This window comes from Rhododendron vialii, chromosome 7a (assembly GCF_030253575.1).
Source record: "Rhododendron vialii isolate Sample 1 chromosome 7a, ASM3025357v1".
Taxonomy (NCBI): Eukaryota; Viridiplantae; Streptophyta; class Magnoliopsida; order Ericales; family Ericaceae; genus Rhododendron; species Rhododendron vialii.
This window is the reverse complement of record NC_080563.1, coordinates 39150064-39172500: the sequence shown is the minus strand read 5'-3', so window position 1 is coordinate 39172500 and position 22437 is coordinate 39150064. Positions and strand designations below refer to the sequence as shown.

Genomic DNA, 22437 nt, shown 5'->3' with positions numbered 1-22437 from the left:
TCCACTCAATTCTATTTCAGCCGAAGTTAAATTGATGATGTGGGTATGATCAACTCCTTGAACTGCTAGAAATGCTTCATGATTTTGGTAGGAAACGAAAACGCGCAAGCGACTCCCGTATGATGTAGTTCCTACCAATTTGTTTTTCTAGTTTGGTTCAATCGAGTCCTGTTCTAGTTGAGATTCTATGATTGATTTATGTTCCTTCGTGTCTAATGGAAACTGTTTCAGCAACTCCATTAGATTTTCGTCTGCTTCTTTCTTCTCGCGGTAAATTCTGGATCTAAACATTGCATCAAAAATAGAGCTGTGACTTGAACTCATATAGCCTTTTTTGCAGATGCATCTGCCAGACGAAAAGTGCTGTTACTCTCTTTCAAGTCTAGCGTCCAATGGGCGAGCTTTTCTAAGCCTTCTTTGGACTGTCTCAAAATTTAAGCTTTGTGGATATTTCGCCAAAAATGCTAAGCTGTTTGGACCAACTCTTCTACTTTTGAGCATTGCATGTTTTTTGAAAAACTCTAAACCTATGCAATATGTGGGGCTCCGATGAATCTAGTTCGCTCGCACTTGGATCGTGGTTGGGTTGAGAGTGGCTCCCGGCTTCCACCTAGCCTGCACAAGGAATCACGACTAAAAGACCACACTGGAGGATCTCTGAAATGGCCCTCTGGTGCAAGAATGAGTACAGTGTTTAGAGATGAAAGCCAAGAACTAGGGTTTGAGTATGGAAGAGCATTTACCTCTCTAGGGTTGGCATAATGGGGTATTTATAGGGCACTCCTTAGCTTGGCCTCCAAGACTGTACATGTGCTTGTCATGCGTCGGTTGATGTCACCCTATCGTCACATTAGGATTTTGTAACTGTAACTGCTAATGGGGTGAGCTGGCACGGTGGCACCTTCACGTGCCCTCGTCCTTATCCAAGTGCGTAACCGTTCGAATGACGTCAAAGTCGTCATCGTGACTGAAGCTGTTGTCCCCACGTGGGTGAGTTGGAAGCATGGTCCCCACGTCCGTTCAAGGCTGAACGTGGAGTCCGATCGTCAAAGGGTCGGCATGCTCGGCCGACGATTCCATCTAACTTCTGAGGAGGTCCCACCAAACGTCGGTATAAGCCAAGCCGAACCAACAACAAGGTTCGGATCTGCACGGACCGTTCGCGGGAGGTTAGGTACTTGCTTGGCATGGGCACGAGCCGTTATTTCGGCCTGCTACACAATGCTTGTGTGGCCCTTAGTCTGCGAGTGCGTAAGTGTGAGTTTGTGTGTGGTGCTAACGTAATTATTAATACTCTTTCAAATTGTTGGATTCTTAGAAAAAGTCGTGCAATTTGGAGATTATTAGATAAAGTATTTTCTTGCATAATTTTTGAAATTTCTTGGCACCGTATTAAAAGAATTCAGAAATACTCTAATTTGGCCTCAAAAAAATTAAAAATGATGCACGGAAAGTACTATAGTTTTTGCTCCAAAAATTGCACGACTTATCGTAGGGGCGATCAATTTGGGATGGTGGAAGCATGTTTTTCATGTTTCGGATGCCTAAAAAATGATTTTCCACTACACTCTTAACTCCTATCTATCTATACTATAGTACCAAAGGGGGGTAGTACTCCTAGGGCTAGCTTCCCCATTTTCTTAAGAAAATCACACAAATTTTCACATCAACTCCTCCACTTCTCTCATCTCACATTTTTTTTCTTCATCCATCCTTTTACTTTTTCAAGGCACTCATATTTCCCACCACTTGTCTCATTTACTTCCATGTCGTATATCATTTTATTTGTTTGCATTTACGTAGCATGGAACTGCGCTGGTATGGAAAAAAGAGGTGTGCGCATTGTGTAGAACCATTAGCAAAACATGAAACGAGGTGGAATTGTAACGGCTTCTTGAACCTGGTAACTTAGAAATTTGCTCCTTTTTATGTTTTAGTTTCGATACTTCTTAGGTCTATCAACAGGCCTATGCAAATCTTGCCCCGGCTCTAAACAGCAGGCCCTCGTCAATGTGCTCGTATGTCGGACACTGTCGGATGACTCAGATGTCAATGAAAGCTGCGCAAATTCATGTTCATTTTTGAATACTTTATGAACTCGTGCTTGGCCATTGTAGCGTTGATCTTTGCGCTGGTTAAAGGATGGGACACCACCAGTATACAAAGAAGCATGGTTGGAAAAATCCACTATTAAGACAACCAAAGCTAAGTTGTTTTTAAGGTGATAAATAGGGCCAAAAACTCGACAAGTCAAGTCCTTAACGAGTCAAGCTTAGTTATTTACTAAACAAGTTTATTTAATAAAGCCGAACCTCCCACAAAGAGTGGAGCATCTATCGGAACGAACGGAGCTCCACTCAGCTCGTTTACTAAACGAGTAGTAAACAACCCGAAAAACTCGAGCTCGAGCTTGGTTCGTTTACTAAATAAGTTAAACCAAGCTGAACTCGCGAGCTGCTCGGTTCATTTACGGCCTAGTGATAAAGAGAAGTGCTCTTATAAAGTGAAATGCAAACCCAATAGAATAGAGTACTGTTGGCCATTTCTAATAATTAATATAACTCACGAACACAGTAACAATATATTGAAAAGAAAATCACACAAACAACTCTAGTAACCTTGCCGTGCATACAGAGCTTTATTCTGACTTAATTTGGACTCTCTGTATAGGATCAGTAGAATTGACCTCCTAAAATTTGTTAAAGAGCATGTAAGCTGACCTAAACACTTAATTATTAAAAAAAAACCCAGCTCCAATAGGACTGGGAGACCCTGCCAAGCAGGGGTGCTCGGCAGGGGTGCCTGGCGCATCTCGACCGTCCAAAAGTGTTTTGGACGGTCCGGATGCAAAGATACCGAATGGATTTAAAAAAAAAAGAAAAGGAAAAGGAAAAGATGTTTCGATCTGGGCCGTCGATTTTGACATGAACGGCCGGATTGGCCGCTCGGCACCCGCTCGGCAGGGGTGCCGCTCGGCAGGGTCCCCGGGTCCGCTCCAATAACCTTTCAAACAAAAGGGAATACATCACCAATTTCTCTCAAGTTCACTCTTGGTTTATAAACCTAGCTAAACAATTCACCATGTAAAGAGCCTTCTCACAACTTGGATCCATGATGTGAAAAACATGATCCACCCCTTCTATCTCCACAATCTCAGCCTTCCCATTCCACCCACTCTTCACCAATGATTCATGGTACAATCTCCCCCTATCCCTCAATATATCCTTCTCGGCAACACAAACAATGACCCGGTCACAAGCCAAACCCGAAAGACTTGGGGCTTCATCCACAAACGGGTTGATAAGCGGGTCATCGTTTCCCTTATCCGACGGGCAAACGAACTGCCACCACTCGTCCACCATCGATTTCCTAACCGTGTCCCTTTTCTCCTCCCCAATCGGCTCTTCGCCCCAAAAGTACGGGTGGATCATGATAATCCCGTGGAGCTTCAAATCTCCAATCGGGTTTGACCTGATCCGGATTGCAAAGTGGTGGGACATGTTCGCCCCGGCACTATCCCCGGCCAAGAACACTCTTGAAAAGTCGATTTTGCCCCTGAGCCAATCCTCACTACCACCACCAGACATATGCGAAGCCACCCACTCAAGAGCTGCCCATGAGTCTTCATAGGCGGCCGGAAGTGGGTGCTCAGGGGCTTTTCGGTAATTTACCGAGACGAGGACGACGTTGGCTTTGGCGACTAGTATGTTGAGAGAGTTGTGGTACTTCGGGTCAGCAGCCGATGACAAGAAAAAACCTCCGCCGTGGAAGTAAATGACAAGGGGCAGTTTTGGAACATCGGGTGCGAGATTAGGGCGGTAGAGCCTGGCGGAGACGCCTGTCTCCGGCGTGATCACGGTGTCTTTCGATACGACGCCGGTTTGAGGATCAAAGCCTGCTGGTGCAATTTCGTAGCCAAATAGTCTTTCTACGGTTCCGTCTTTGTATACTCTTAGGTAGGGTGGTATCTCATGGGTTACCTCTCGTTTGCTTGAATCCATGTCACAGAGAGAGAGAGAGAGAGAGAGAGAGAGAGAGAGCTAGTGTTTGCTAGCAAAGGATCGCTTGGTGTGGTTACTTGTTTGTAGGTAAAGCATAGCTGGGAGTATTAATATCGGGGAGAGAGAGACAGAGAGAGAGAGAGAGAGAGAGAAGCATGGTCGTTGGGAGTATTTTTAGTTTCATGGTGGCCCAGGATGATGCATGGTAATTGTATTATTAGCCAAAGTTTGAGAAGCCATCACTTGTCAAAAGAGATTATTTTGTTTGGATCATCGTGAGGGAAATTATTTTTAATTAAACAAGTTATACGTACAAGTTTTCACAAAATCTCTTATTAGGGACAATTTGATTGCTTCTGACAGTGCTCCATGCAAGAACATCCAGAAAATAATTTTAAATTAATTAACGACTCAACTAACTTTCGTGAGACCTCAAAGTGGGTCTCATAGACCGATCTATGCCCTAATTACTATGGATCGGTTCACAAGGGGGTACTCATACAATTATTGAATCTCTCACTAAGAGCATCTTCAATACACTCTTCATTCCTCTATATCTGCATATTTTGCTTGATCTTTCAAAATAATTGGTGTTTTGGAGGATTCATTTGCTCCAATCCATCTTTCATGATAAAAAAAAGGTTTGGAGGACCCAAATATGGAGGAATGAAGGATTGATTGGAGAAATACATCTTCCAAAACACTTATTTTTTGCTCTTTTTTGGAAGAGAAGTATGGAGATATGGAGAAATGAAGGGTGGAAATGCTCTACCAGAGAGTTAAAGTCATTCTTTATACTCCCTCCATCCTGATTTATTTGTTTTTTTTTTTACTTTTAAGTTTTTCAAAATATTTGTCCATTTGACTTCTAATTGGATCGATTTTTCCTTTTTGCCATTTCTTCAGTGGAATAAAGTAACTTTTTTGAAAAAATTGAGGGTAAATGTGGAAAGTTGAATCTTTTTAAGTGTAATTATTATGCTCCCTAAAAAAGTTGAATTTTCGAGGTTGAACAAATAAATTGGGACGGAAGGAGTATACCGAAATGACTGAGAAAAGTCACCTCCAAAAGTACTTTGGTGGTTCACTTTCTTAATTTCTCAGGATCAACATGAAAGCAACACATAACTAACTCAAATCTCATGTAGATTTACCAAAATGGTCATAAATTCAAACTTAACACTCGTGGTGAAAACCAAGCCAAGCCTTTGATCCTAATTGTTTGAAGCCGCGCGTCTAACTTTTTTGTCAAAAAAGGCATGAAAATCGTGATCCTAAACCATGCACTACTACAATATTTTTAAAAGATAACGCTTGAAAAAGAAAAAAGATGTCACTTTTTGAAAAAACTGTAATTAAAAAGATTACAACAAGTAAATAATGTCAGTCATAAAAAAACTGTAATCTAATATATTTATAATATCACTTTCTAAAATAGTGACATTACAATTTTTACTTTTTAATGTCAGTTTCTCATAAATTGTGATCTAATATATTTATGATGTCACTTTCTAAAATAATTACATAATTATTTTTTTTTTAATGTCAGTTTTTCTTATATGCGTCATTGAAGAATGGATTTTTTTTGTGTGGAGGAAATGGCGCCATATGTGGGCGCGTGGTACCTCAACCTAACTAATCCAACCCAAAATAATACCAAAATATAATTAATCCAGCCCAAAATAAACCCCCGATGAAACCTCGCTTCCACGATCTCTCTCTCTCTCTCAACCAACCCTAAGAGCGCAGTTGCTTTGAAGTCTCAAATCGAGGCACTTGACATTGTTAAGTGGCGGTGGAAGTCGGTCACTGTGATTTTCGCCATTGATTGATCTTGGTCACTAGCCACAATTGCTCTGCCCCGTTGCTTTGGTCACCAATTGACTCGAAATCAAACAGGTATACAGAGTGGAGCTTCTATCGAACGATCGGAGCTCCACTCTGCTTGTTTACTAAACGAGTAGTAAACGAGCCGAAAAACTCGAGCTCAAGCTTGATTAGTTTACTAAACAAGTTAAACCGAGCTGAACTCGCGAGCTGCTCGAATCATTTACGACCTATTGATAAAGAGAAGTGCTCTTATAAAGTGAAATGCAAACCCAATAGAATAGAGTACTGTTGGCCATTTCTAATAATTTAACTCACGAACACAGTAACAATATATTGAAAACAAAATCACACAAACAACTCTAGTAACTTTGCCGTGCATACGGAGCTTTATTCTGACTTAATTTGGACTTTTTGTATATGATCAGTAGACTTGACTCCCCTAAATTTGTTGAAGAACGTATAAGCTGACCAAGAAACTTAATTATTAAAATAGACCCAGCTCCAATAACCTTTCAAACAAAAGGACTCTCAAGTTCACTCTTGATTTATAAACCTAGCTAAACAATTCACCATGTAAAGAGCCTTCTCACAACTTGGATCCATGATGTGAAAAACATGATCCACCCCTTCTATCTCCACAATCTCAGCCTTCCCATTCCACCCACTCTTCACCAATGATTCATGGTACAATCTCCCCCTATCCCTCAATATATCCTTCTCGGCAACACAAACAATGACCCGGTCACAAGCCAAACCAGAGAGACTCGGGGCTCCATCCACAAATGGGTTGATAAGCTGGTCATCGTTTCCCTTATCCGACGGGCAAACGAACCGCCACCACTCGTCCACCATCGATTTCCTAACCGTGTCCCTTTTCTCCTCCCCAATCGGTTCTTCGCCCCAAAAGTACGGGTGGATCATGATAACTCCGCGGAGCTTCAAATCTCCAATCGGGTTTGACCCGACCCGGATTGCAAAGTGGTGGGACATGTTCGCCCCGGCACTATCCCCGGCCAAGAACACTCTTGAAAAGTCGATTTTGCCCCTGAGCCAATCCTCACTACCGCCACCAGACATATGCGAAGCCACCCACTCAAGAGCTGCCCATGAGTCTTCATAGGCGGCCGGAAGTGGGTGCTCAGGGGCTTTTCGGTAATTTACCGAGACGAGGACGACGTTGGCTTTGGCGACTAGTATGTTGAGAGAGTTGTGGTACTTCGGGTCAGCAGTCGATGACAAGAAAAAACCTCCGCCGTGGAAGTAAATGACGAGGGGCAGTTTTGGAACATCGGGTGCGAGATTAGGGCGGTAGAGCCTGGCGGAGACGCCTGTCTCCGGCGTGATCACGGTGTCTTTCGATGCGACGCCGGTTTGAGGATCAAAGCCTGCTGGTGCAATTTCGTAGCCAAATAGTCTTTCTACGGTTCCGTCTTTGTATACTCTTACGTAGGGTGGTATCTCATGGGTTACCTCTTGTTTGCTTGAATCCATGTCACACAGAGAGAGAGAGAGAGAGAGAGAGAGAGCTAGTTTTTGCTAGCAAAAGATCGCTTGGTGTGGTTACTTGTTTGTAGGTAAAGCATAGCTGGGAGTATTAATATCGGAGAGAGAGAGAGAGAGAGAGAGAGAGAGCATAGCTGGGAGTATTAATATCGGAGAGAGAGAGAGAGAAAGAGAGAGAGAGAGAGAGAGAGAGAGAGAGAGAAGCATGGTCGTTGGGTGTTGGTGGTTGGGAGTATTTTTAGTTTCATGGTGGCCCAGGATGATGCATGGTACGTAATTGTAAGCCAAAGTTTGAAAAGCCATCACTTGTCAAAAGAGATTTAATGTTGAGGAAAATTATTACTCCATTATTTTGTTTGGATCATCGTGAGGGAAATTATTTTTAATTAAACAAGCTATGCGTACAAGTTTTCACACAATCTCTTATTAGGGACAATTATTGATTGCTTCTGACGGTGCTCCATGCAAGACCATTCAGAAAATAATTTTATTTTAATTAACAACTCAACTAATTTTTGGGAGACCTTAAAATGGGTCTCATAGACCGATCTACGAGCTAATCACTATGGATCAGTTCACAAGGGGGTACTCGTACAATTATTGAATCTCTCACTAAGAGCATCTTCAATGCACCATTCATTCTTCTATATCTTCATATTTTGCTAACTCTTTCAAAATAACTGGTGTTTTAAGGGATTCATTTGCTGGAATCCATCTTTCATAATTAAAAAAGGTTTGGAGGATCCAAATATGGAGATATGGAGGAATGAATGATTGATTGGAGAAATACATTTTCCAAAACACTTTTTTTTTTTTTTTTGCATCTTTTTTGAAAAAAGAAATGAAGATATGGAGAAATGAAAGGTGGAAATGCTCTAATAGAGTCAAAGTCATTCTTTATATACCGAAATGACTGAGAAAAGTCACCTCCAAAAGTACTTTGGTGGTTCACTTTCTTAATTTCTCAGGATCAACATGAAAGCAACACATAACTACTAACTCAAATCCCATGTAGATTTACCAAAATGGTCAAAAATTCAAACTTAACACTCGTGTTGAAAAACATGCCAAGCCTTTGATCCTAATTGTTTGAAGCCGTCTACCTTTTTTGTCCAAAAAAGGCATGAAATTCGTGATCCTAAACCATGCTAATATATATAGTCCTCTCATTCAATACAGCTTCTTCAATCCTCGCTCCAACAAATTTTAGTAGTGTATAATATTTACGAAAGATGCCTTGATCACGATCGCGTCTACGCTCATGCACACACATTATTTGACTTGGTTCAAAACCGACTACAGTCTACATAACAAGTGAGTCTCATATACACAGGGCATGCATAATCAAATTTTTGTTTGGGATTCTGAGAGAATTAATACCACACTCCTACTAGTATTTCATAACCTTTGTCTTCCTTCTCCCACACTGTATATTCGTTTTTTGTTATCAACGCACCATATACTTGTAACACCTTTAGTCACGCACGTAATTCTTCAAAATGTTCCGCGTATCCGCTCTCAATCATTGCACTGTGCCAGGGCTCTCAATATATTCTCGCGGATTTTAATTATATGACATGTGACTCGGATACGCTTTCATGCTCGCGTTTCCGCTTTTGCTAACGCACGCGCATGCAGATTACGCGACCTAGGTAACACCCAAGTTTTTGTCACTTCCATTAACAGGTTTCAAAAGTAAATGAGAGACTCTGTTGGATCATTTTAATTAGTTTCATGTCCCCATCACCACTTACACATTAGTACTGTACTATTTCCAACCAACCATGCATGCACATTTAATCGTTTATGCACGGTCCGACCTTCCATCTACAGAAGTATTATTTTATGACATTAGTCTTTGGTTTTTTTTTTTTTTTGAAGTGTCGGTGAGATCTTTTCCTTCCTCAACAACTAATTTGCCGGTGCATTGAATTGACTGGGCCATATATAGGCGGCCGGAAGCGGGTGCTCAGGAGGCTTTTCGGTAATTTACCGAGATGAAGAAGATGACGTTGGCTCTGGGGATTAGTACCTTAGTTGAGAGAGTGATGCAAAGCCGGCTTAAAGCCAAGGCCGGGAAGCCTGCGCTTCCGGTCCCCAAAAAAAATTAAAAACGAGGGCCCCAAATTTTTAGGATATATATATATATATATATATAATTGCACTAGCCTCATTTACACAAAATACCTATTGAAATTTATGAACCACAATTAAAATAGGCCCAAATTGTGGAATTACTCATTAAAAATACTGAGGCATTAAAAAAAAAGAAAGAAAATAAGGCATATTCCATAGCAAAATACATATTCTTTTATTTGTTTCGAATTTGCTGTTTTGATTTCTTTTAATACTATTCCATCCGTCTCAATTTGTTTGTCCAATTTGGAAACTACAACTTTTTAAGGGAATACAATTATTGCACCAATAAATGATCAACTTTCCTAAAGTTGCCCTCCAAATTTTTTGAAAAAAATTACTTTAGTTCAAATGGTGAGGGACAAAAAGGAAATTTTGTAGCGTTTGGTCCATTGGTCTTCTAAAGTAGACAAACATTTTGAGACAAGTAAAAGTCAAAAATTGAACAAATAAATTGGGGCGGAAGGAATAGAAAAATGCATAAAGGCTTCATTTTCGAAGCGTGCTTCCAGCCCCCGCAAGTCTTGAGCCAGTCCTGGAGTGATGGTACGAGTGTAGTCCGGGGGCACCGCCACGTAGTGTTGCAAATTATTTCAAATCATCTATTTATGTGCAGAGCTGGTCCTGACTTTTTGGAGGCTTAAAGCGAAAACCAAAAGACGGTCCTTTTCGAAATCTTAATGAACAAAATGTAAGTAGGTAAATTACCCTTCCAAGAACAAATACTAGTATTCATCAATAAGAAATAACCTATAACAATAACCAAATATTTCAAGATACCTAGGGGTACTAAAGAACTGTGCTACTGGTAGTTGTACAGACAGCGTGTACATCAGGCTTTTGGGCCCGTCTCGGGTCCAACAAAGATAATCGGAACCGCTCATTTTGTTCAAAATATTTTTTTTAAGATCCCTGAAAAAAATTAGCTCCATCTGATATCGTGAAGGGCATTTATGAAATGTCCATATTTGCTAAATTGATAGCCTAAATTTTGAAGCGAAATTGGACGTTTCGTAAACGCCCTTAATGATGTCGGATGGAGCTGATTTTTAACGGAGACCCCAAAAAGAATAATTTGAATAAAATGAGCGGCTCTGATTATCTTTGTTGGACCCGAGACAGACCCAAAAGAGCGCTGTACGCGCTGTCTGTACAGCACTTGCTGTACCAGTAGCATTTCTGGGTACTAAAATATGTAGGGCCCTTAAAATTCGCATTTTTTAGGGGGCCTAAATTGATCGCAAGGCTTGCTTTAGCTCAGGATCGGCTTTGTTTATGTGTGATTCATGCACTTAATTGTAGATTCCATGAGAATGCAGGGTCGTGGAGTGATCTGGAGCACCATGCGAAGGTGATCCCGGACTACAAGATAATTTTACAGTACTTTGGGTCAGCTGTTGATGGGATGAAAAAAAGTAGCTAGCTTCGCTGTGAAAGTAAATGACAAGGAGCAGGCAGTTTGGAACATTAATTGGGTGTGAGAGTAGAGCGGTAGCCGGAGACAGCTCCGCTGTGAAAGTAAATGACAAAGAGCAGGCAGCTTGGAACATTAATTGGGTGTGAGAGTAGAGCGGTAGCCGGTAGAGCCTGCCGGAGACACCGGTGTGATCACGGTGCCTTTTAGTACAGTTCCGTCTTTGTATACTCTTAAGGTATGTTTGGTTGGATGGAATTAAAGTTGAAATGGAATAGTTATTTCAATGACTTCTTATTCCAATGTTTGGTTCACCATTAAATAATAGAATGATGATTCTAAATGGAATCACTATTCATCTTAGTAAATGAATTGTCATTCCATCTAAAAAACTAAGAAATTGTTATTTTATTTCTTTGTCACACCAAAATTACTAGTGTCACTCCAACATTCATTATTGCCACATCAAAAATTATTACTGCCACTCAAAAATTACTATTGCCACTCAAAAAATGTTATTGTCACTACAAAATTACTTTTTTCACACTATTCCATTAGAGATGAGAATGACTATTCTTAAACACAACCAAACATGAGAATGGGAATGATTATTCCATTCTCAATTCCTCCAATTCTATTTCATTCTTAATTCATTTCTTAGTCACATTTCATTCCATCCAACTAAACGCATCCTTAGGTAAGGTGGAAAGTGGAATCTCATGGGAAATGGGATACTAATTATCGTTTGCTTGAATCAATGTTTTAAGAGAGTGGATCAGGGAAGGAGAGATTGAGAGGGAGATGAGGGAGAGATTTTACTAGCTTGGGGAAGTCGATCGATCAGAAGTTTATGACCATATGAAATGGTCCCTGTGATTGTGAGTAGATTATTAATTTAGTGGTCATGTGACACCCAAAGTGGTTTCAGGCTCCGTTCTGGAACCGGAAATAAGTACTTATGTTTTAAGAATGTAATTTCAAGCTCAAAAATTATGGGCTTATTGAAATTTAAAAATATGCATTATGGATCTTGTTTGGAAGATCTCGATGAGATCTTTTATATGATGCAAAAAAAATTAAAAAATTATTTTTCATTTACTTTATTTTTGAGTTTGAAAATATGAAATAAGCTGTTTATTTTTAAGAAGATTTCTGGAACGGGGCCTCAGCATCACGAATATATCTTTGTAGTTAGGGTTTATACACTTAACAGCAAACTTCACAAAAATAAATATAGGGTGTTGATGAGGTTTGTGGCCACGATGCCCCAATACCATCAAATAACTTTTCCAGCACTCTCGTCGATCTCTAAACTTGGTTACTTTTTTTATTTTATTTTTGGGGGTACGTAATTAGCTCATCACTTGGTTACTTGTTTGTGGGTACATCGATCATACTTGGGAGTTTGGGAGTATTTTTCTTGGTGGTCCTATATATATGCATGTTTGTATTATTAGGTAAGTATTCAAGTTTGAAATTAAAGCCGGCCATCACTTGTCAACAAATCTTTATTAATGCATGTAAGGAAAATTATTCAAAAACAGGTAGTCCACGTTTTCAGACACTGTGTCTTATTAGGAATTTCTATTATTTCCTCTGATCATCAAAATGAACAGGGGGCCGAATAACAAAAGTGCTACTCACATAACGGTTGTGTAAAACACAATACACAACCAATCTTTTACCATCCATTGCAGTACTAAATTGTCAGAATTCGCTCAAGCTCTTATCCATAAAAGTTAAACTTTTCCTTGGAAGAGTTTTTATAAAATCTAGTACGTAGCACTGATTTTCCGGAATCCGGAGGGACCATAGAGATTTCAAATTCGCCCAACATAGGCAAGTGACAGTTGAGAGGGGATTGGAGGACAAGGTCGCAAGAAGCGTTGATAGCACGACTCAATCTTGTGGTCTCCTGAGCTCAAATTCATTGAGAGTAAGCCGCAGACCACCAAGCAGCCGCAGACCGGCCGGTGTATGGTCGGGTTCCATACATTCTTATACATTTTTATTTGTCTCAAATTGCTAGTCTCTTTTTAATTACTATTTCGAATATTTGAAAAAATTGACTATAGTTTCAACTAGAGATAACAATCTCAACCCATATTTTTTTAATCCGCCTAATCCGACCTGCGACCACTTATAACCAAATTCAACATGTCCATATTATATAATGGGTTGGTATATGTTGAACCCATATAAACCCATACTTATATGAATTTAAATGGGTTAAAAATAGGTTCAATATGAGTTGAAATTAAAAGAACCAAAGAAAGCACAAATCTAAAATTCCCGTACGTCGGCTTTTCACATACGTACTGGTATTTTACTCCCGAACTGTGCTACACACACAGCAATCTGTGCACAGATTTTATTTTGGGACCCACCACAGGTCTCACACAAATCATCCGAGCCGTTCATTAAATGTAAAACATTTTTTCAAGGTCCCGTAAAAAATAAGCTCAATCTAATACCTATAGGTGTTTTATCCAACCATCTAACTTTTCATTCAGATTTCTGAATAATGAAAAGTTATATGATTGGATCGAGCACCTATAGATATCGAATTGAGATTATCTTGTACGGGAACACTTGAAAAAATATTTTACATTTAATGAACGGCTCGGATAATTTGTGTGGAACCCGTGATGGGCCCCACAATAAAATTTGTGCGCATATTGTATATGTGTGTAGACTTTCTGTTTACTCCCACGGTCCCACCCACCAGCCAATGATCCTTGTGGAGGGGGGCCTCCCTCTTTTTCCTCCCTCTCGTTCTCTTACTCCAAAGGTAAGGAATTTTCAAAAATAAAAATTAGAAAATGGGTCCACACTCCACACCTTTACCAGCCGAACTCCTCCTCTCCCCCCCCCCCCGTTTATCGAGATTATAGGTTCCATTCTGCTAAGATTTTTATTTTTTAAATACTTATTTTTCGTTTTACGAGACACGTTATTTTCTCATAATACATCATTTTTAATTGGAAAAATGACGGCCCATAACATGTTTTGATAATTAATAACCTTCAATGACATTTTCAGCATTAACAAATGTTCTTAGTTTGTCCTTGACGGATATTAATTATCAAAACACATCATTCGCTGTCATTTTCCCTTTTTAATTTAAAAAATAAATTCTTATTTTTCAACTTATTTGAAAAATAAGATTTTGTTTTAATTAGCGGAACAGAACGTAAGTAGATTTTTTCTAAATAAAATAATAAAAGCATAATGAAGAGTGAGGGCAACTATAGATGCAACACAAAATTGGGAGGGGTAAATCACGTTGAAAGAGCACAACCGACTAATTAATCTCTCACTAATAGGGTCAAATTGAAATGTCGCATCGAAAAAGTGCTTCGTTGTTTACTTTCATTTTCTACTCTAAGGGTCGATATGAAAGCAACACATAATATAAACAAACATAATCTCTTGTCTGTATGTTACAAAATGGTCATAAATTCACACTAACAAGTCGTGTCTCGCGGTGAAAGAAGCCAAGTGTTTGGTCCTTATATGTTAATTAATGTGCAAGGAACCGGGGTTTCTATAGTGCAGGACTAGCTGCACTACAGGGATATATATATATATATATATATATATATACAGAAATTATCAAGTGAAGAATTTCTCATTTTGTTAAAATGCGGGACTTTTATTTTTTGATCAAATTTTGAAAATTCGAACCGTTCAATGTGTGCAGAACGTAATTTTAAGGGTCCTCGCGAGAAATCAGTGAAAAAAATGACCGGGAAGGGCTTCATCCGAGCAGTTTTTTTTTGAATCGTTCAATGAAAACTGCTCGGATGAAGATCCCGCATTTTTTTAAAATGCGGGACTCCCCTTCCCGATTGAATTTCGATGATCCGAGCCGCTCAAAGTGATCAGAACGTGATTTTTAAGGTCCTCGCGAGAAATCAGCAAAAAAAATGACCGGGAAGGGCTTCATCCGAGCAGTTTTCATTGAACGGTTCAAAAAAACTGCTCGGATGAAGCCCTTCCCGGTCATTTTTTTCGCTGATTTCTCGCGAGGACCCTTAAAATTACGTTCTGCACACATTGAACGGTTCGGATTTTCAAATTTTGATCGGGAAATGAAAGTCCCTCATTTTGTTAAAATGAGGGATCCCTCACTTGAAAATTCCTCATATATATATATATATATATATATATATATATAACATAATTCGAGCCGTTCATTTTTCCTATTTATTATTTAAATTTTATCTCGGTAATCGACAACTTAGATCAGTGGGAGAAGAGATTAATTATAAACCATTAATTGATTGTCGACTGGAAAGGCTCAAATCGCACACTACAAGCCCGAGTCCATTTAAAGTCGTCCAACAATTTGGGATACTTGTTGTAGAGTACCTACGCGTGTGTATAATGTGCATGGCTCCAGTGCAGGATCAAGATCAACTACCAGCTATCAAATGGGTCTCATATATACATGGCAGAGAAATCAAATTTTTTTTTTTTTTTTGAACGGAGGAAATCAAATTTTTTTTTTTTTTTTGAACGGAGGCAGAGAAATGATAAACTACTCATATTTGGTCATCTCAATTTTTCGTCTCACACACTGTTTAATATTACTTTTATATCTCTCTCTTTTTCTTCTTTTAATCAAAACACCATAGACTTACATATAGGAGTAATTAAGTAATTAGTGAAAATTACATTGTAAACCATCACAAAAATCTCGTAATTAAACACCAAAAATCTTGCATATTGGACCACAAAAAATTGTGTAATAAATCACCACAAAATTCATATCTCTGGCAACAAAATTTCATAAAATAAGCCACAGAATTGGTAGATGGTCTACTGTATACTCAAAAACAAAAAGGAGCTACAAAACATGCATAAATTGAGCCACCCATTTTGTAAATGAGCAACAAAAATTCGTAGAAGTGTGTACTGAATACTTTTTAATTCCAAATATCAATATCGATTTATATGCTACTCCCTCCGTCCCTTATTTAGAGTTCAGTATTTCATTTTCTGTTGTCCCTTAATAAAGTCTATTTTGTAAAATTAGTGGGTAAAAGTTGGTGCATTGTCTATTTTGTTCCTAAAAGTAAATTCCATTTTAAAAAGTTAGCGAGTAAAAGTGTAATGATGATGGATAAATAGAGAAAGTAGAGGAAAAAATTGATGTGAAAGGTATAATGATGATGTCTTTTTAATAAGTTGGAGTTACGAAGCAAGACACTAAAAAATGGACGGAGGGAGTAATATCTTACCCTGAAGAAAGAAAAAGGGTAAACACCCATGAGGTTTTTCTTAATGACAAGTACCTCTTCACGCATGAGAAATGACAATGAATCCTTTGTGATTTCTATATGCGTGTTTCACTAATATTCAAATTAACAATTATCTGTTCAAATACGTGATGAAATAAGTCAAAAATATCTTATATCTAAAAGTTCACTCAACTCTCACTCATTTTGAATCAAAACGGGTGAATTTGACGATGTAAGTTTCTTTCGACAACTTCCTATCACATGTTTGGCTAAATGATTTGTTGGTTGGGTGTCGATGAAATAAACATTGAAATCACAGGGATTTTATAGTTATTTCTCAAACGTTAAGGAGATTTCTGTCATCACAGAAAACCTCCAGGGGTGGCGGTGAAATTTACCCAAAGATAACCCGACCCACATAGACACTCCATTCGGGTCAGCAGTGGGAAGTTCTCACTTGCCCACAAATGGCCCAATTGAGTTTCCCTCCAATTTCCCTCTGCCTCTTCCCCAACCGCCGTCTCTCTCTCTCTCTCTCTCTCTCTCTCTCTCTCTCTCTCTCTCTCCACCCAGGCCGCGCATTGCCGTCCAAATCGACATGTAAGCCGTCTCTCTCTCTCTCTCACACACACACACACACTTACACTTGTACTCTTTTGTGATTGCTCGTCCTCTTCTTGTATCTCTTTCGCCCACATCCTAGTACCACACACACAAAATTGTTGTCCTAATTGGGAATTTAATCATCAAGATTCATTCCGGAATCCAAATTAAACATAATTTCCAGGAAAATTCACTGTTGATGTGATGAACTAGTAAAGGAACTTATAATCACCTTAATCGGAATAATTTCTTTAACGCGTCCAATGGTTTTCAATATTGTCTCAGATTACGTTCTAGTAATGTGTAGTTTTTTTTTTTATAACTCAGGTGTCCAGGCCAGCTTATGCGCACCTCATGCCCAAATTCCAACGGTCGACTTGTGGGGAGTCGATTAAAGCTGGAACAAAGCTCCGTATGGACTTCTTTAAAGGAGTTGATAGCACAAGAGAGGTTTCGAACTTGATACCTTTAGAGGGAGCAAATCCCTAAATCTAGGGCCTAGACCACCTAGCCAACCCCTTGGGGTTTCTAGTAATGTGTATTTGAAGTATGTATGTTAATAGGTGCTAGTAAAGTGCAATCATAAGTGTTTTCCTCTCTCGGTCTCACTGTTTTCACGCATATGTTATTTAGTTAAAACGCAGAAGGGGTAACTTTTCAGTAGAAATTAAATGCCTACAGGGCCTTACGCCTTTCAGGAACAGAATTCGAAACTCATGACGAAAATAGCTGGGCCGATAAAATTAGGAGGTAATGAAACTCGATGGCTTCTTGATGTATCTATCATCCACTTGACACGAAATTTGTGCCTCGACAATAGATGTGTTTTTGTTTTATTGGAAACAACCAGCTTAGAGTGGTTTTCGTAATCTGCAACATTATGAAAACTGATAACTTCCCGACTGCTAGAGATATCAAGGCCCATGTCATTGAGCACTGCATTGTTCTTGTACACAAATAAAGACCTGTTTATTGAATTGGTTCGTCTTGATATCCATACACCTATATGGATCTTGGAGAAAATAGCAACAATAACAACACAAGACAATGGCATAGCATGGCATGCTTCTTTTGTTTTTGTTTTCTCCCTTAACGTTCTGGTAAGCAATGCACTTAAGTTTTCCCAAACACACAAAACACAATGGAAAGAGGGTAGGAGAAATGAAATCAGAAACAAAGGCAAGGTTAGTAATTTCGGTGATACTGCACATATAAACATAAACGGCTGACCGATATGTTTGCCACCATTGAGACCCTTTGACATAGTTCAGATGGAAGAACAAGTCCACATACCATTCGAACTCCTATTGAATCTGTATACTGACTAACATGCATTGGGTATGGAGGTACACCCAACTTACAGCTTATAAAACAAGCTAACAGAGTGTGTTGTTCTAGTTGAGCAGAAAACAAAACCTTCATCTTGCATTGATTTGCAAAGTTGTTTCTTCTTCACTTGGGAAAAATGTAGGAGCCTTTCGTTGGAGAACACTTGCCTGCTTAAAGATCTATTCAAGTTCAAAGAACTCACCAATTTGACTGTCTAGGGTTGGGCCAGGAGGGTCTCTTCATGCCTTCTTTTTTCTTCTACTGTATGATCAGTATCCTGTCCTTTGAGTCTATGATCCCATTGAAGTTTTATTTAAAGAAGGGAAACACCTAAAATTGAACAGAAAGACAAAAATGACACTTATAAAGTTAAAAAGCCATCTTTAAAGTGGTTATCTAACTGAGTTAGAGCTACGGAAAGCAATAAAGTATAATTGGCTTCCCCATGAATTCAACTGCCTGAATTAAAAAGGTTCATAAACAACAAAGAGTAAACACATGTTTACTAACAACCTTGCTCTACTTGCCCTTTTCCTCAGACTAGTTGGGATTGAAAATCATGGATACCAATGATGTTGATGATGAAGAGTTCGGGTTCTCAAGAAATTATTTTCTAGCAAAAGAGTTGGGAAGTTCTGGAAAGAAATCAACTCACAAGCTCTCCGACATTGATCCTGTCGACGAACAGGTGCTCTCTTTACCCTCTTGACTATCCCACCCACATTGTACACAATTGTTATGTACCTGTGCTAATATGTTCATTGATCATGCAGGAGCTAAGGGAGGCCATGGCCAATATTGAGCCTAAGCATGAGAGTGAAATTGCGTCTTTGATGAACAGTTACAGAAGTTCATACTCAAAGTGGGCTTTTGAGCTAAGGCATGTGCTCACATTATTATTAGTAGATCTATTTTGTCAATGTAAGACGCTGGAGGTGCTATACATTTGTTTGTTGCAATGACCCAGGTGTGGTTTTAGCCTGTTAATGTATGGGTTTGGATCAAAGAAGGCCTTGATTGAAGATTTTGCTTCCACGACGTTAACTGAGTATGGTGTTCTCGTAATCAATGGCTATCTTCAGTCAATTAATCTTAAACAGGTAAGTGGTATAATGATTTTCCACACGTGGAAAATAAAGTCTTTCACTTCAAGTCAAAAGATACGTTGTTAGCATTTGGTGAGTGATTAAATATGACCAATGATTAGAGCATGCATAATGTAAAGGTTGAATCGCCCCGCTGCATTTGCCTATCTATTGAGCACATAAAACATCTTTAAATGTCAAATGAATGTTTTACCTTACAGATGTTGATAGCATTGGCTGAACTTCTGTGGGATCAGTTAAAAATCCAGAGAAGAACTCCTTCAGGAAACTCCTCCAAAGTTCAACAACCATTTAATTCCCGATCCGTAGACGATCTTCTTGCTTTTCTGGATGGACCCCAAGTGGAGGGAGATGAATGTTTTGTTTGTGTTGTCATTCACAACATTGATGGGCCTGGATTGCGAGACTCAGAGACACAACAATATCTAGCCAGAATGGCTGCTTGTTCTCATATATGTGTTGTTGCTTCTATTGATCATGTGAATGCACCTCTTTGTAAGTATCTTTATGTTTTTGTTCTTTATTTGATAGAGAAAGATCCAATATTGAGCATATTTGGAATCCTTTTGCTTGATTTTTCTTCCTTTTCCATTTTGCTTTGACATTGGGTAAATCGTGTCATTCGGTAGTGTTTTGATGTCATAGCTATGGCGATTGGCGACTGTCCTTATAATGAGTAGAAAATTATCCAGCTTCCCCTTTTCCAAAATAAGGAAAAAAACTCAGTTTTTAATATCACAATTATGGATCTGTTTTTGAATTTCGACTCCTACTTAGAACGAAAAGAGGAAAAACTTGCCTTCTGATGCTTCATTGTAGCTGAACTTGTGGCATCATGGGATTCTGTATTAACAGTTCTTGACTTTATGGTGCATAATCTTTTTTCTGTACTAGTGTGGGATAAGAAGATGGTTCACACTCAATTCAACTGGTGTTGGTATCATGTCCCGACATTTGCTCCATACAAAGTTGAAGCAACCTTCTATCCATTGATTCTCACACATGGTGGCACCTCCCAATCTGTCAAGACAGCTTCAATAGTGTTACAGAGTTTGACTCCTAATGCCCAAAACGTGTTCAAAGTTCTTGCAGAACATCAACTGGCTCACCCTGATGAAGAAGGCAAGAAGTTGCTTCCCCTTCTTGTTTTTTTTTTTTTTTCTTGTTGGAGTATTATCTATCATAATGCGGATTATATGGTTGTGTGAATCTGTTCATTATACCAGGGATGCCAGTCAATAATTTGTACACAATTTGTCGAGAGCGATTCCTGGTGAGTAGCCAGGTGACACTGAATTCCCATTTGACAGAATTCAAAGATCACGAGTTGGTCAAGATCAGAAGACATTCGGACGGCCAGGATTGCCTGTACATTCCTCTGGCAACTGAAGCACTTGAAAAGCTGATACTTGAGATCAGTCAATAGCAGTTACTAGTGCACACTAATTCACTTCCAATGATTAACTGGGACTAGCTCATCGTTTCCAATAGTGAATGCAGCGTCTGAGTGGAACAGTCGGTTTGGTCCATCGACAACTTCCTGTCTTGAATTACGTGGACTCTTCGAAATATATGGTGTCACCGTGTCGGACACAAGACACTTGGGCAATATTATGAGACATTTTGAATTGGGCATTAAACCTTTTGCAGTAATCAATTTTGGTGGAAAACTATGCATAATATTTTCATACTTTGCATGAACTGGCCTTATGACTGAAATTACAGTCAAGTTTGATTGTTGGAGTAATTTGGAAGGGATAACCAGAGTCCTGGGACTGTGGCTTGGGACAGACAATTCAAGAATTATGTCTCGCAGCTCTACTATTTGCTTTGACGTGGGATTCCACCATTATTATTAGTCCATCTGAGGTTACCCATCAAGGCCCACACCTCCGGCATATGGATATGAGTCTTATGTTTAGTTTTCTTACATTCTTGTACTGCTAAAAATCCTTTAGGTGACCTTGGAGTTTGACCCAATGGTCGTGTAATTTGGAGCGTGAGGTCTAGGGTTCGACTTCTATGGACAAACCTAACATCCTTTAGCAATGAGTTGATGGATTAGATTCCTCGTGTGATAGATTATCGCATGTTTGACGGAGGCTGGAATGATGCATATTTTACTGTATTTAGGCTACATCCAACCTAGCCCAGATATGTCAATCCGGACCATTCGATATTCAATATTCAGATACTAGATAATCTACCCTAATAAAATTACCCTCCCTCCGCCGTTGTGCCCCTCTACATCATGTATCGATTTACAAAAATATTACTCCTATTATCAATTAGTTTGAAAAAAAACCGTTCACCTGCTCATATACATCCATATCCCTGCAAAACAAGTACCCAAATTTGGCACACTTAATGTCACTTATCGTATCCCTCTCCTACTTCATTATTTTGGGAATTCTGATCGGTAACAAATAGACTGTTAAAATTAATAAGAAGACAATCACGTAGATGCCCAAACAATTTGATGAAAATACCATCAAACTAATTTGATGTTGATGTTTTACTGTACTTAGGGGGTGTTTGGATGGCTCCTTTTCCCATTTTCCACTTCTCATTATTGGGTTTTGACTGTTTGGCTGCAAGAGTGAAAATGGATTTTCCGGAAAATGGGTTTTCCGTTTTGAGGTTTCTAAAATAAAAGGCAGAAAGAGATAGGAGGAGCTTTTCCAATTGTCATTTTCTCATTTTGTTCACCTGCCATGCCAAAAAGACTTTCCTACCCTTTCTTTGTTGGGATAATTTCCACAAAAGCCCTCGTTGAACGTTATCCTCTCAATTGGATTTTCCTTCAAATTCGCACACAGTTCTTCACATACCAGTTCATGTACATAAGAGCATCCACAATGGGGGATGGAAAGCAGTTGCTAAAATACAAACGGAATCTGCAACTATAATGGACAGCTCATCACCCCAACTGATTCTACCAGAATTTTGGACAGCCGGAGTTACCTGATTTCGTCGGAAAGAAGCTGGAATCTGCAAGAGCACGCCGGAATCCGCAAGAACACGCCGGAAGGTTGTCGGAAACTGATTTCCGAAAGGGGTTGGATCGTGTCGCCGTCCAAAACGAACGTCGGGTTCGCGGCCAGCATCGCCATGAACGGACTGAACTGGACCCTCGCAGTCGCCATCCCAAACCCTCCGTTTTGCAAAATTGAGAATCTGAACCTTGCAAAATCCAGACCCATTTCTGAACCCGCCTTGGTTACAGAAAGAAGAGAAGTGGAAGGTGAAGGAATTGCAAGTGGATTTTG

The 22437-nt window shown here is 39.3% G+C and overlaps 4 protein-coding genes across 5 annotated transcripts in view; 2 read left to right on the top strand and 2 right to left on the bottom strand.

The window, feature by feature from the left end:
• LOC131332451 (26S proteasome non-ATPase regulatory subunit 14 homolog) overlaps nucleotides 1-234 on the top strand; it is a 7055-nt gene extending 6821 nt beyond the window's left edge. The window contains exon 6 of the mRNA XM_058366672.1: nucleotides 1-234. This exon is cut by the window's left edge and continues 209 nt beyond it. The gene's annotated coding sequence lies outside the window, so the exon portion shown is untranslated.
• Nucleotides 235-2520: 2286 nt separating this feature from the next.
• Nucleotides 2521-4120, bottom strand: LOC131333062 (probable carboxylesterase 2). Its single transcript, XM_058367383.1, has one exon. It carries the CDS (start codon nucleotides 3999-4001, stop codon nucleotides 3045-3047), a length of 957 nt encoding a protein of 318 aa, XP_058223366.1. The 5' UTR covers nucleotides 4002-4120; the 3' UTR covers nucleotides 2521-3044.
• A 1984-nt stretch (nucleotides 4121-6104) lies between these two features.
• On the bottom strand, nucleotides 6105-7476 carry LOC131333061 (probable carboxylesterase 2). Its single transcript, XM_058367382.1, has one exon. The coding sequence runs from the start codon at nucleotides 7320-7322 to the stop codon at nucleotides 6366-6368; it is 957 nt and encodes a 318-aa protein (XP_058223365.1). The 5' UTR covers nucleotides 7323-7476; the 3' UTR covers nucleotides 6105-6365.
• A 9132-nt stretch (nucleotides 7477-16608) lies between these two features.
• Nucleotides 16609-20839, top strand: LOC131333008 (origin of replication complex subunit 2-like). 2 transcript variants are annotated; one of them, XM_058367307.1, is made up of 7 exons: nucleotides 16609-16730; nucleotides 18602-18750; nucleotides 18836-18942; nucleotides 19030-19162; nucleotides 19369-19663; nucleotides 20063-20290; nucleotides 20395-20839. In XM_058367307.1, the coding sequence occupies exons 2-7, from the start codon at nucleotides 18622-18624 to the stop codon at nucleotides 20592-20594; spliced, it is 1092 nt and encodes a 363-aa protein (XP_058223290.1). In that variant the 5' UTR covers nucleotides 16609-16730; nucleotides 18602-18621; the 3' UTR covers nucleotides 20595-20839. The 2 variants fall into 2 exon arrangements, with proteins under 2 accessions (XP_058223290.1, XP_058223291.1); XM_058367308.1 differs by lacking the exon at nucleotides 16609-16730 and adding an exon at nucleotides 18139-18295.
• Nucleotides 20840-22437: the final 1598 nt, after the last annotated feature.

Excerpts from the sequence above, each read along its gene's own strand:
- LOC131333062 (XM_058367383.1), bottom strand. The coding sequence starts at position 4,001 with ATGGATTCAAGCAAACGAGAGGTAACCCATGAGATACCACCCTACCTA.
- LOC131333008 (XM_058367307.1), top strand. The coding sequence starts at position 18,622 with ATGGATACCAATGATGTTGATGATGAAGAGTTCGGGTTCTCAAGAAAT. Across the intron at positions 18,751-18,835 it reads TTGATCCTGTCGACGAACAG|GAGCTAAGGGAGGCCATGGC; the intron begins GTGCTCTCTTTA and ends TTGATCATGCAG. Across the intron at positions 19,664-20,062 it reads TCATGTGAATGCACCTCTTT|TGTGGGATAAGAAGATGGTT; the intron begins GTAAGTATCTTT and ends TTTCTGTACTAG.
- LOC131333061 (XM_058367382.1), bottom strand. The coding sequence starts at position 7,322 with ATGGATTCAAGCAAACAAGAGGTAACCCATGAGATACCACCCTACGTA.